The sequence below is a fragment of the Camelus bactrianus genome, chromosome X (genome assembly GCF_048773025.1).
Source record: "Camelus bactrianus isolate YW-2024 breed Bactrian camel chromosome X, ASM4877302v1, whole genome shotgun sequence".
Taxonomy (NCBI): domain Eukaryota; kingdom Metazoa; phylum Chordata; class Mammalia; order Artiodactyla; family Camelidae; genus Camelus; species Camelus bactrianus.
Genome location: NC_133575.1, coordinates 24,781,355 through 24,796,115, shown reverse-complemented (window position 1 = coordinate 24,796,115; position 14,761 = coordinate 24,781,355). Strand labels below are relative to the sequence as shown.

The following is a 14,761-nucleotide window of genomic DNA, read 5'->3' as shown; positions in this document are numbered from 1 at the left end:
TGTAAGTGCTTCTGTCTTCAGTGAAACGCTGGCCTAGGAGAAAGCTTTCTACTTCTTTCCTTTCCTCATGTGCATTTTGAAGTCTAGGACACAGTTATTCACAGGCTAGTACATAAGGAGAGAAATGGAAAACCAGCTAAATTTTCCTCAAAAATAGCTAATCAATGGCTTCCATTTGCAAATGAGAGACTGAGAGTCCAGTGATAAATAGACGTTAGGTATAGGTTACCTTATTTTCTGTGCCTGACCAAAATTATAATGGCTCCCATTATGATGAAGGTTCCCGAGAGCCTATAATGGTGGCTGTTTATTGATCAGTCCTGGTTACTCTAGCTAATGTTGCAGGCTGAGATTTAGTGAGCCTCACCTTTATGTTTAAAACTGCTCTAAAACAGTACAGGTCAATAACCTCATTATACAGAACTAGTTTGTCCTTGCAAATAACATTACCATGACTTACACTCTGTCTCCAAGATCACCACTTATGCTTGGCCCAAGCTTCATTTCTAGAAAATTGTTTGTTTTCTTTACAGTTTACAAGGGCTTTTCCTTAGGTAAACTTAAAGTTTTAGCCTAAATGTAATGTCCAAACACCAGATGCTGAAAGGCACAGATTTCTCTGTTGGTATCGATAGACGTTTATTCAGGAATATGTTGCCCCCACTCCTAACATCCCCCCAAAATAATTTGCATCCAGTCCAGGCCTGGTATGATAATTTTCATAAAGTAACAGTGTGTACAGTATTTAGATTAGAGAGCTAGAGAAGTTCCTGAAAGCAGCAAATTTCAGGGTTTCTGTTGATGCTCTAAAGAAAGCCAGTCCCCAAGCAGGCACTTTTCTTGATTAACAGAATGACCTTAATAGCAAGCAATGAGACGGACAAATGGACCATTTTGTAGGTCCACTCCACCTACTCTTGTTTGATCTGCAATGACTTTTTGCAGTGTTTGGCATAATTGTTACAAACTACAAATATGCATTTAAATTGGCTTTTACTTTTATCCTTGTGAAAAACAGAGAGTCTTAATTGAAAGTCAATCCGAAAAATTTTGTTTTCATTATATGTAAACAATCCAAGCAGTTAAGGCTGGCTTAATCATACCCTCAATTCCCGGGCCACTTTGAGATCAGAACTGGGATCGGCCATTTCTGAGCATATGCAATGTCTCCTGTCGTTTTAGTGATATAAACCTTTCTGAAATGAAAGAAAGAGTAAGAAGGTATTTGTGAACTTCCTTCTCTTTTGAATTTCTTGAAATCATTGTGTAGAGTCAGCACTCTTCTTTTCTCATTCCCTCCTCTCCCATTTCCTCTCAAACGAGTTCACTTGGGAGAAGCAGAAGTTAAGTGAAAACTCATTCCTGCTCTCTGATTTATCCCTCACATTGGGGGAGGAATCAACATACCAAGTTCATAGTGGCCAAAGGGCAAGATTGATTTGGGAGATTGGGGGTGTGGAGAAATAGTGTATTCACATGCAGCTTTTGATAAGGGCCATGACCTTGGAAACACTTGAAGGTTAGCTGGAGCTTGTGGGAGCCTAATACCCTAGAGGCTCAAACACTACCTCATAGTTCAAAACATGGAACCCAGCAATACAAGGTAGCAAAGCAGTGGGGTCTGTTTCAGTCTGTACTTGGATTTAAAACTTCTTCTTAAAGGTTAGGGATGATTTTTCCAAAGGATGATCCATTGCTCTGATAGTACATAAACAAAGCCTGTTTTTAACTTGGATTTCATATATCAAAATTGTAAAATTTTGCTGTTCCTAATGCCTTTCCTTCTTAACTTTGGGTTTTCTCACTTCTTAATAGAAGGGAAAAGGGTACGAATAGCCTGCAATACATTTTCATAGAAGTTTGGCTTTGTTTGGGGGAGTAGGTACATACAGAAACTATAATAATTATAAAGAAGATGGTGATATTCTTTAAAAAGAAAATGAAAATCCCTCATGATGTGTATATAAGATCCAGTATTTAAATGGATAATTAGTACGTCCACCACTTGCAGACATTCTAATTAAGGACACATCGGAGAATGATTCTTTTTCTTAGAAAATTGACTGTCTGTTGGCACCTCCACGTTCTGCGTCAGCCAGGCTGTCTTCTTACCTCCTACGCTCACCTCCCAAGCTGAGTCCTGTTTGGGAGTGAGGCTCATTCCTGTTCAGTTTTTTCCTTTTTTCTTCATTTTATCAACTTCTCTAGGCCTTCTTTGATTTTCAAAGATGGTAAATTTTTAGTTTGTTTTTTGTCATCCTTGAATAACCAACTTCTTTCTCATTTTCTTTGAGGACTTCATGTTAAAGATAAAACATATATTCTGAGACAGTTCTACTGATGACATAAATGTAGCACTACATCTCTAATGTAAGAATACTGGAAAAATCTTAGAATAATGTGATTGAAGAGATAAGCATCTTTGTTTTTCTTTCCATCTCCTCTCTCTCTCCCCTACACACACACACACACACACACACACACACGTACACGTACACACACACACTTTTATTTCATTTGATTTGTATATTGTTCCTTCATCTTAATTTTAGAAGCTGTTGAAGACTGGTTGGCTAAGTTCAATAAATTGTTTAGTATTTTGCTAACATTATACCTTTGATCATAATATTTTATAATAATGCTATTGATGGAATCGTTTTAATGTGTTCTGTTTTCCACTGAGTAATGAGTAGGTCTTCCATAGCACCAAATTTAGCAGTTAAAAAGCAACAAAAACAACTGCCATCAGTTGCAACACTATTGACAACTACCCCAAAAAAGCCACTTGTTATTTAAGACAATTTTAACTCTCTTTTCAATTTAAGCATTTACATGAGATTTCCTTCTATTCATACTTATTCTTTAGCTTAATGTGGAACAACACTACTCTTTCTCTTAACAATGTTAAGTGTGTGTATATATTTTGAAATTCTTATGTCACCTTGCATTATTAGAACTGAAAACATCAATGGAATTTAAAATGTCTTGGTTACTTGGTGAAGCAATAAGATCACACCAGTTGGTTTGTTTTGCTAACTTTTTAGATTATCCAAAAATATCTTGTTAAGGTGAATCTAATTATACTTTTTTTTTTATTACTGCTCTTCAATTTTTTAAATGTAAGAGAAAATAGAAGGTGTTAGGAGCTTGCTTTATTTGGCCAAAGGTTTCCACCCCAACCTTTAACACACACACACACACACACACACAAAATTGCTGTAAACAAATGGTCAAGATGGCAATTATAATCTTCCAGGCATCATTTCTTCAGATATAAGCTGCAAAATGACAGCATCATTAGTCATTTTCAATTATAGTCAGTCACAACCAGGGATGTTTCATCTTCCCAGCTGTTTTGTTGTTAATTAACTAGGTTAAGCTGTTTCTTTCTCCTGAGTTTGTTCTACTGCCAACATCAACATCTTAACATTTCCAGGATTCCAACATTCCACTTCCTTAGGTTTATTTTGTTTTTGCCTGGTAATTTAAAATATATTACTCACAACAGATGTGTATCTGAAGATTTATAAATGGTATAGCAGATCAAGTGGTGTCTGGTTCAAAATATTTGCAATTATATATTATACTTATTACAGTATTTGGATTTTATAAATCATCTATCAGATCAAAAAGTTTTTGTTGGTTACATCAGAAATCAATAGCCAGATAATAGACATAAATCTGTCCCCCCCAGATCAGCAGGTCCATTTTGACTAACGCATTTGATAAGCACATTTTCCATGTCAGTGATAACAGAGAAAGTTAGGAGAAGGATTATAGAAAGAGAGTAACAATATTAGAGAGATTTTATGATTTATTAATATATGAGTAGCAGAATTTCATTTTTTTTAATGCAAGTTAGTTTTACAACTGAGGCAAAAGCCTTGACTATAAGAAGTTGAGTAAATGCTAATCACTTACCTTTGAATATAAGGAGAGCCCCACTTCCCCATTGAGAAGATAAATTTATAATAGATTTTTGAGCAACTGATAGAATCATTTAGGAATGTGGATGAGATTGCCAAGTGCCTAATTATATTTAATTTCTTAGTTGATGAGCACTTCCTTGTTTGAAATCTCACATTTTATAAAATAACACACTAATTAGAAATATTGCTTTTGTCCCATTTATATTTTATAAAGCAACTTCATTCACACTCTTCTTATATATATTCCAGAAATCTGGAGCCTACAGTCTTCCTTCTAAGTTATTTACAGTACAGCACTGTTGGAATCCCCATATAGTACTGTTAAAGCTCCCTGTCCAAAAGCAACTAGGAACATACCTATAATCAAAGAGTGAGAGGGGGAGGATATATAGCTCAAGTGTAGAGCACATGCTTAGCATGCATGAGGTCCTGGGTTCAATCCCTGGTACCTCCTCTTAAAATTAATAAATAGACCTAATTATCTCCACTCACAAAAGTAAGTAAGTAAGTAAATAAATAAAAAAAATTTTTAATGAGGATCGTTTAGCTTACTGCAGCAAGGGAGAAAGTCCTCCAGAGACTGTGGGATAAAAGAGGGCAATGAAAAGAGCTGCTAGCAGGGCTTAGCTGGCTGGATGATTCGAAAGAGGAATTAGGGAGATGGAAGCCAGTTTGGATTAGATGCTTTCAAAAAATGGAGTCAGTGTGGTGATCGGGTATCTTAACAATTTCTATCTAGAAGGCAAAAGGATTGAAGCAGGGCAGAGCTGTCTGTCACTGTTAAAGAAGCAGCAGTGCCTCATATTAGTCATTTTTTTGGTGCCAGAGTGGCCTTGTCTCTGTCTCATTCCAAACATGGCCCTGGGGTGCCCTTGTCTCTGTCTAGTTTATTTTCTATGACAGTTTTTTATGTACTTAAGTTAGGACCATCACACCTAACCTAGCTGCCAGTTACCAGAAGGGCCATTTTTCACTTCCTTGGTGTGATCACTGGAATATTTATCTCTAACTTCAACGTCCATTCCCAAAATATTAGGAGAGAGGATCTTTTCATTTTTCTTAGAAGTGTATTATTTACCACTCCAGAACAACTTATTGTTTTGCTTTTTAAAACTATTCTTAAATGACTTGTTTACAGTGGCCTTCACCACTGAGTGTGAGGTACCCTAGGGATAATTGCTAATGGCTTATCAGCTTTCTTTACTTCCTTGCTTTTATTAACAAATTCTCGCAGATGAGCTATAAGCATCCCAAATTCATATCTCTTGAGGTTATTTCAGGCTACTATGCAAGTTTGTTGTCCAAATAAAACAATTGAGACACAAAAGACATTATAAGCTAATACACACTCTTTTCTGAGGAAAAATTTGGGGAAAAAAATCTCAATATAGGCTTACTCATTAGCTCATGCTGGAAGTGGACAAGCGTTTTAGAGATCTGAATTTCACCCCTAGTCCTCGGTTGTATTAATTGCATCTATAGAGACATAGATGTTTCCATTACAATATTGACATGCATATCTGTGTATATACAGCCATAGGTGGATTCATTTATTGATGTAGCAGATATTAATTGCATGCCAAACACTGACACAGGAGAAAAAGATAAGATTTTAAAACTTTGAAAATCCCAAACTCAAATAAAGTTTAAAAAGTATTCCATTTTAAGTTAAAAAGGAAAGCTATTTTCAGAAATGATTTTTCTTATTATTAATTTCTGCTCTCCATAAGGAAGAAATTTTACATTGCTTCATATAATTGTCTTAACATTTAATGACTATTTCCAAGTCAGTTAAAAACAATGGAAAATAATATTCAGCTGCAAACGTCCCTATAATGAAACTAGTTTTGCCCTTTTTAGAAAATGATCTCAGAGTTTCTCCTTTTTGGTAAAACATGAATCCACTATGATTGTTGAGTTTTGAGCCCTCATGAAGAAAGCCTGGGACCTGCAATTTGCTTAGCATATTCAAAGTTTGAAAACTTGGGAAATCTAATCAAGAATAGGACTTGATAACTGTTATCCCACTGATTTTATATTTAAAGATGTTGGAATTTAGACATACACTTGGTTCCCTTAAATTTGGTTACAAATTATTAACATGATTAGCAAATCATTATCTTTTACAAATTTTTACTGAGCATGGCTCAAGTTTATTATGTGGAGAATACTGCATTAGTCGCTGCAGCCAAACATTTTTTTGCTACCCGAAGGAACTTTAGAGCCTAATAGAAAATAGAGAACAGAAAATATGAGCATATGCCAGAGGACCAAAAAGCAAAACAAAACCAAACAAAAAAGAATTTCCATAATATATAAATAATAAATTTCAAGTCTAAAGTGTACCAGGTACTTGAAGAAGTTGCCAGAGTATTTTTGTGACCAGGTGAATCAAAATCTATAGCCATTTTTTGTGATGTTGTTTGCTAATAATTTTGAAAGATTGAGGAACATGCAATTCTGAGCTTATTGCATTTCTGACAGTTTGCAGTATCCTCAGATGTTTGTGGTACATTGAGGGGTAGTACTTGATTTTTTAAATCTGTATATCTGAAATTATATGAATACCTCCTTTACCCATCTGGAAATAACAGTGAGAAGATAACATTCTAATAAATGAATAGACCATTCAGAGTTAATGGATTAATAAAAGGGAATTGAATATATAAACATGTTACTTTCAGAATAACCAAACCTAGTCTTTTAAGCATCAAAGTATTTTCATTTTAACTGTTTTAATGAAAACTTTTATTTACTATCTTCTATTTTGCTTCATTAAGCAGTGAATAATAACTAACCAACAATGTTATAGTACTTTACAGTTCACAGAGTTCTTTTCACATAAAATATCTCATTTAGTTTCTCCAACAAAGCTATGAGTTAGGTGGTAGTGTTATATCCACCTTTCAAGGATGATAAATCTGAATGACCTGCCTGATTTGCCAATGATCACACAACCAGTAGTAATGAGTTAGGACTGAAATCCAGGACTTCTGATTCTAAAACAGAGTGTAATTTAAACTTTTCTTAATTTTCAAGGTCATCTTTATAAGCATCATTTATTGTTCTGTTTCATTATACAATGATGCACATGGAATCAGTGTTTAGTACGGATCACTGTTGCTTCAGTTGACACCCAGATGAAGTAGTTAATTTGCTTTTAAAAGCCAGATTGTAAGATAAATACTTTAAATATTAGAATCAGATTCAACACAGTGAAATACTTGTACCATGAAAAGAAGGTGAAACCTAAGCCAGCTATAGAAACAGCAAACTTCCATGTCTCTTCACCCACTCACTATGGGGCCATATGCTTACTGAGTGGAAGAGTGGGCAGATCTCAGCAGTATGTAAATCAGCCTATAATCTCTCTCTCTCTCTCTCTCTCTCTCTCTCTCTCTCTCTCACCCACCATATATAGGATACATAGGTGACTTCCTATAGGTTAAATGATGTGTGATGAGACCTCACCATCTGCTGCACTGTTATCCCTTCAATGAATGACCAAGATCGCTACATTTTCTAGTTATCTACTTTTACATTTATTGTCTCTTCCCTATTATCTATTGCTACTTCTTATTAGCAACATGGTTACTTCTAGTTCCTCTTAATATTATGTCCCTGTGAACTCACTGCAACTTTGCAGGAAGATCAAGAGACCAAATATATATTAATTCACTAGCCTTTGATAGCATTTAATTCTCAGTGTTTAGTTCTGATGTCAGAATGGAAAAACATCTTCCATATGTCATGACTTTCAGTGATAGTTTTCCTCACTGATCAGAGGCATTTTTTTGTTTGTTTTTGAATTCAAGGCTTCTATTTTAATAAATAAAAAGAGTTATATTCATTGATGTGATGGTAAATGTTTAACAGCATGCACTCTGGGAGAAGAAATTCAAAGCCTTGATTTGACATGATGTCAGACACAATGGAATAAATAACCTCAAGAGCATAGATGATAGTAAAAATAGGAAGGGATAAAGTTTTAGCATTTATTTTAGGATTTATTCCCTTGGCAGCTTTTCTTAAGTGGGGTTCCTCAAGAGAATTAAGTCCTATAGAAAATTATTTTTTTCTTATTTTTGTCAAAGATGGTGCATATCTAGTCCATTGCAGATGCTTAGGTACCTCATTACTTATAATGGATGCCTTAGTCTTTGGTCTTGGACAATTAGCATCAGCATCAACTGGAAATTTGTTAGAAATGTACATTTTGGGGCCCCACCCAAGACCTCGTAAATCTAGAGCCCTGGGGCTCAGACCTAGCAATCACTGGTTTAATGACGCCTCTAGGCGTTTCTATTGGTCCCAAAGTTTGTTTACCACTGCTTCGGCACGTTAGGATAAATTCTCCCCCAAGTCCATTGAGAAAGTTTACCATAGGACCTTTTGGTCCTCTGCTCCCAGCTAGTGGAAAGGGAAAATACAGGTGGAGAAACCTCACTCATTTTTCAAAAGTCTCAGCTCAGAACTGACAGATATTACCTCTGCTCGCTTTCTCCTGGCAGTAAGTAATCATACAGCCACCCAGCGGGGTACTGGAGGCAGCTTGTATCTGCTCATGAGAGTCTATTATCAGATTTTCAGGCATTTTGTGAGCCACTTGACAGTCTCTTGGTAACTTAAAATTGGCTATCGTGGGAGTGTTTACACCACAGAAATGAGCAAATACTAAGATCAGTTCTTTTTTTCCAGAGAGCCAGTTTTTAATACATACCAGCACACCCCTGACATAGGCTTGGCTGACTCCTCCAGGAGCTCTGCAGCTAAATAGACTCTCAGCCTGGTCCTACTTGGAACCAAATTGACTGAGCCTTTATACTCTCACCTTGATCAGTCCTTAAATTAGGGCTGCCCTGGGAAGGGCCTGCCCTTGGGCAAGGCAGATATCTGCAGCTGAGACGGTCCCTAAAGGGACTGAGGACTGAAGGATGTCTGCTGACATCTTTTTTCACCATTTGGAACAAGAGTTCTTGCTTGAAGCAGACTCTAAGAGTCTGATCCCCATGTGTACCACGGCCCTTCCCTCCAAGGGATTCTAATATAATTGATCTGGGATAATTCAGGACTGTAGGATATTTTTAATGTTGTCTAGAAAAGCCCCGTATGCAGCTACACTAGATACTATTTAAGAGTCAAGCCAGTGGGTGAGACGACACTGTTTTTTGTTTCTTTGTTTTGTTTTCATGAGTGTTTGCACTCTACTTCTTTAAATGAAATTGTGCCTGGAGCAAGAACCTGTATGAAGCAAACAATCAATAAAATTTTGTGGCATGGTTGGCTAAAATAATTACAATAACTTTGAAAGAAATTCTACTCACAACAAGTAATTTAGAAGTAAAATACAATAGAAATACAATAATGTATTCACAAAATAAATTAATAACGTTGTGAATTAAGTTACTTCAAGGTGGTAATCAAATAAATAACATGTATGCTTTTCTATTAAAGAAGAAGTTAGAAGATCTGAGCTCAGAGTGGAAGGCGGTAACCCATTTACTTCAAGAGCTGAGGGCAAAGTGGCCTGGCCCAGCCCCTGGACTGACCACCATTGGAGCATGTAAGTATGCTGGATCACATTCTCTATGGCTGTAGACTTTTGCTCAGAAGGACCATAGTGAGGTGATCCCTGAGTAAAAGGGAAAATTGGTTGCAATTCTGAAAATAGGAATTAACTTGTGTTATTTACTATGCAGAATGTCCTAGAGTAGCTTCCTTGGATATGGACTCTGATTCATGGTATTGGACAACAAAAGTATACTGGGGTGCATTCTGCGGAGATACACCTGCGATACAGAAAGGTCCATGTCAATAGACAGCAGAAGAGGCTGCAGGGTGATTTGACTGCAACAGAGGTCTCAGCCAGTTCCACAGGAGCCTTAGAACTGGGCTGGCTCTGCAGAGCTGAACTGAATTACGGGGAGAGGGCCTGGCCTTTGTATTGCTGAACCAGCCAGTCATTGCCACTGGGAGGAAAGGTGACCTTAGAAGAGTCTTCTGGGCCTAAGGCAATTCCCAGTGAAGAACACCATCAAAAACCAGTACTCGAGTAGCAAGGATGGGTGTGTTGTCCCTGAAGAGGGAATCAGGGTAGAGCTCCAGAGTGGCTTCTAAGAGTAAATGCATGATGATTCCATCTCAGTGACTCCTGTATCACTTACACAATAGCCTATACAAATCTGTGAAGCCACGGGAACACACCCAGTCCTAGCACCTCCCTCTGTCCCATTTGAAAACAATTTTAAGAACTCTTCCAATTTTGGTTCAAGAGAAAGAAAAATGGACCGTGACTACCACAAGTGGACTTGGGGGAGGAATGTTTCTTCATTTAGCTATAGTTTTCACTTTTGTTTTTCCTGCATCTTTTCAGGCTATTTTATTTCACTTTCTATTCATTTGTTAGTAGAAGGTAGGCATAAAATCTCATGGCAATGTTAATGCTGGCTTTGAATCTTAGGAAAAAGAAGCCAGAAACCGTTTTCGCTGTACCAATTCTATAATTAGGCAGAACTAAAAACATCTTTGGTTGGTTTTTTGTTGTTGTTTTTGTTTTTACTTCCCCTTTTTTTTTGGAGGGGGGCGCTTTGTCTGCTTTTCAAAGATCAGATGAAGTATTAACCTATGGTGATTAGTTGTTGAAGTAAACTTGATTTTTATTTTATATCAAGTAGAAATATACCACAGTGGAAAGATTACAGCCAGGGTAGCACAATGATAATTCGATAGAGGATAAATAGTGCTTGGGTTAAAAGAGGCCATGCAATATGGGGACAGTGTGTCTCTTGTACCCACTGGGGTTTCTGAGAAGTCATCAGAGTTAGATTTAATGATATTGGATACTTAAAAAAGACATGCAAGCATTTCCTTTGTCAATCTGGGACACTAAAATTGCTATATCAGGGTTTATATTCAACTAATTACATCAGGTTTATTTCTTTCTGTGACCTGTAAGTGTCCGTTCCCTCAGCACATATGCATAGTTAGTCTGTATATAATCATTTACTGGTATTTGTTCTCTAGCTTTCTCCTGTATGTTCAGCCTCAGATTCTTTAACTCTGTTAAGAGATTGGGTTCCAATGATTTAGTTGTAAGTTTGTTGACCTCTGAACATGATTATGGATTTATGTGCCTATTTAAGCCACTTTACACATGGTAGGAAGGTTCCAAAGCCAGGGCACAGAAATCTCTTTAATCTGTAAAGTACCTCGATGTGACAGTATTATTTCTACTGGAAAATAGATTCAAAGTTCCAGTTTTGATTCCCAGAAACATATTTAATTCATCCACTTAATAAATATTTATTGAGTAACCTCTACGTATTGGGCATTGTAGTACATGCTGAGGATGCAACACAGAATAAGTTAAAGTCCTTCCGTTCATGAAACACGTACATTTGACCCTTGAACAGCATGGATTTGAACTGTGTGGGTCCACTAATATGCAGATGCAGAAATTTTTCAGTACTAAATATGATAGTACTACATGATCCATGATTGGTTGAATCTGTGCATGTGGAGAAACTGTCTAAATGGCAGACATGTGGATACACAGAGCAGACTGTAAGTTACACATGATTTTCAGCTGTCAGCGGTCCTATTCTCAGCCTGGATCAAGGGTCCACTATACTCTGATTGGAAGAGAAATGATAAGCTAATAAAGAAGAACACAGATACTATCTTGATATCGTTAAGAGTTATAGAGTATAATCCACAGACTGATATCAAATGGGCACTTGTTAGAAATGCAGACTCTCAGGACCGACCCCAAACCTAGCAAACCAGAATCTGCATTTTAAGAAGATTCCAGGTGATTCATGTGTACACTGAAGTTTGAAAAACACAATTGTGGAGAACAAGAAGGCAGGGTAAGAGGGAAAGGGAACAGGAATGAGGATGTGATTTTCTGTAGTTTGGTCAGTGAAGCTTTCCTATTAAGAGAATACTTGAGAACATCAGACAGCTGATGGAAGTGAGGAAGTGAGCCATGTCTCCATCTAGGGGAAAGTGTTCCAGGCAGAGAGAGGACAGCCACAGCAAAGGCCTTGACGTGGAGTGAGATAGAGGAAGGTCAAGGAGACTTGTGAGGCCAGAGCGGGAGGGTAAGGGGTCGTGTGGCCAAAGCGGTGGGAGACAGCATCTTTCATCTCTCCTACCCTACTTCCTTCTCCCTCAGCTAAGAGTCTCATCTTCCCTACCGCTCCTTGCTCCCTTCACATTGTGGCCAGCAGGGAGAGTCTGGGAATGCCTTCAGTCCAAGCTACTGATGATGACTGGTGGAGCTGGGACCAGAGCTGGAGAAAAACTGAGGGAGAGAGGAATTTTGTCAAAAGCAGGACCCTTTCATCCCCTAGAGCAAACTGATACAGGAATGGGCATAAAGTAGAAATGTTAAATGCACAGATGTTAAATGCAAAGAATCAGTAGGGAGTCACGTAGATTCAGAGTTGCTTTTATTGAAATAAAACGTTATTTCTTTAACTTGGTGATTTAAACACCAGAATTAAGAATTGTTTATATTCCTGACTTCCAGAAAGTTAATCTGAAATAAATACAATAGAAAAAGGGGAAATCTAATTTATAATACAGTTCTGATACATGGTTATTATTTCCTGTGCTGTATTGTAATACAATATCATTTATCATTCATCATACTAAGTTTTTTTCCATTGCACTCCTGCTATGGTGCTAACTGCTTTTGCACATATGTCTTTATCCTCAAAATACTTGCCAAGTATGTATGGTTATACACAATTTTTTTAAGGTAAGGCTCTCAAGGCTTGGAGGGGAAATAATTAGATGAAGGCCACATACATGGAAAGAAACCGAGCCAGGATTACAATCCAAGTATGTCAGGCTCCAAAGCCTGTGTTTTGTTTGTTTTATTTCACTGTGCCTTGAGCTCTCTCTCTGTCCAGGAACCTAATGAAAATTCTAGATATGAAGGTAGCTAGCCAGTAGTAATGTTATTTAACTCAGTCTTGGATGTATGGGGAATAAAAGTGAGATATGTTTCTGTGTCTCTTCTACTTAAGGAGTGGAAGAAATAAGTTGACTCTATTTGAATTTCTTAGAACTATAGAACTCTGAACCTAGAATGGTCATCAGAAATATCTAGATGAATATTCTATATGTGTGGAAACAGAGGCCCAAGGGGCCTTTTAAAAAAATACTAAATAAACACCACGCTCCTTTATGACTGCTTCCTTAAATTATGTGATATGATGAGATGGGCCTGCCTGAGCCATGTAAATTATTTCCATTTGCAGGACACATAGGCATTGTAGGGGAAAAAAAAACTTTTTTGCAGTTGTTGCTTAGATACCTGACTGTATCAGTTATCTGTCTCTGCATAAAAACATTCCAAATGTAATGGCTTCAAACAAGAGTTATTTACTTGCTCATGATTCTGTGAGTCTGCAGTTTGAACTGTGATTTGCTTAATAGGTAGTCTGTAGGTCTTGCTAGGGGTCATTCCTGTGCATGCAGTTATCCGGCAACTCAACAGGAGCTAGATGGATTCACTCACCTATGTGACAGCTGGCTGTTGGCTGGAGAACCTTGGTTCTTCATAAGGCCCCTCATCCTCTAGTAGACTGGGCTGGGCTTCATGGTATGGCACTCTCAGGGCAGTGTTTCAAAAGGATGAGGGTGGAAGCTGTAAGACATCTTGATAACTAGACTCTGGAATTCATACAACATCACTTCTGCTACAGTCTATTTATCAAGCCAAGTTTAAGTCCAGCCTAGATTCAAGGGGTGGAGAAATAGACTTCACCTCATGAAGGGAAGAGCTGCAATGTCCCTGCAAAGGGATGTGCCTACAGGGATGGGAGGCTTTTTTGTGGCCATGTTAACACCCAAACCACTACATTAGGGAAAAGGGGCAAAAGCAGAGTTAAAAGTGTTGGTTAATATGCAATGTCCTGTGTCAGTGGTTCTCAAACTTTATGATACATCAAAATCACCCATTTCTTATTAAAGCACAAATTATAGGGCTTCAACCCCAGAGTTCTTGATTCCGTATATCTAGGATGATGCTTGAGAATTTGCATCTTTACAGAGTCCCCAGGTGATCCTGATGCTGCTGGTCCTACTGCCATAGGCCTGTGGTGAGTGGGGAAGGAGTTCATGCCTACTCCTGTGTGCAACATGGTATAGAATTTGAGTGAGATCCCGTGCTGTGAATGCCAGAAGGAACCCACATTATTTCAGCACCACCACTCCTTTCCCCACGCACCCCAGGACTTTGTAGCTTGGAAGTTCAAGTAGATGGACAGCACACTTAGCCCAGGCAGTATTTGCCTAGCAGAGCAATTTAGAGACCTATGGGGGAAATAGCCATGCTTATACAAAGCTCCCCTAGAGACTCTTAGAAACGTTTAGGTAGGCAGGACTTCACATGGGACTAAAGGCCTGCTTGGCAGATGGAGGCACAGAGCCAACAAATCTGGTTGTAAATGTCAATGTGAATTCTTTCTTATCCACAAGCTGCTGGGTCTGGAAACATTCACATTCCACAATACCCAATTTAGCATTTCCGAAAGAAATTGCATATAGAACATGCTTAATGTGAAGACTCCAGATCAGGATATTGGAGTTCTTCAAGTGTCCCAGGGTAATAACTATGAAATGAATGTCCATTGTATAAATAGACACATAGAAGTGCCAGTTAATAGAGGTTTCTAGTTGATTAAACACTGGTAAAACCATCTCTTCCTGTAATTAATTTTGAGAGAGCAAGTCTCAAGTGTAATTAGGAAAGTGCTGCATTGGAGGTCAAGAAGCCTAAATTCTAATCTGATTTGTGCTACCAAATAGATAAGGGATCA

At 37.7% G+C, this 14,761-nt stretch overlaps 1 protein-coding gene across 8 annotated transcripts in view; it reads left to right on the top strand.

Moving 5' to 3' along the window:
* DMD (dystrophin) overlaps window positions 1–14,761 on the top strand; it is a 1,840,970-nt gene that overhangs the window by 1,213,977 nt on the left and 612,232 nt on the right. For 7 of the 8 annotated variants that reach the window (XM_045507265.2, XM_045507267.2, XM_045507243.2 and 4 more), the window contains one exon: window positions 9,384–9,492. In XM_045507265.2, coding sequence (XP_045363221.2) covers window positions 9,384–9,492 — 109 coding nt within the window. The remainder of the gene's footprint in view (window positions 1–9,383; window positions 9,493–14,761) is intronic. The other variant, XM_045507235.2, reaches the window with a different exon arrangement.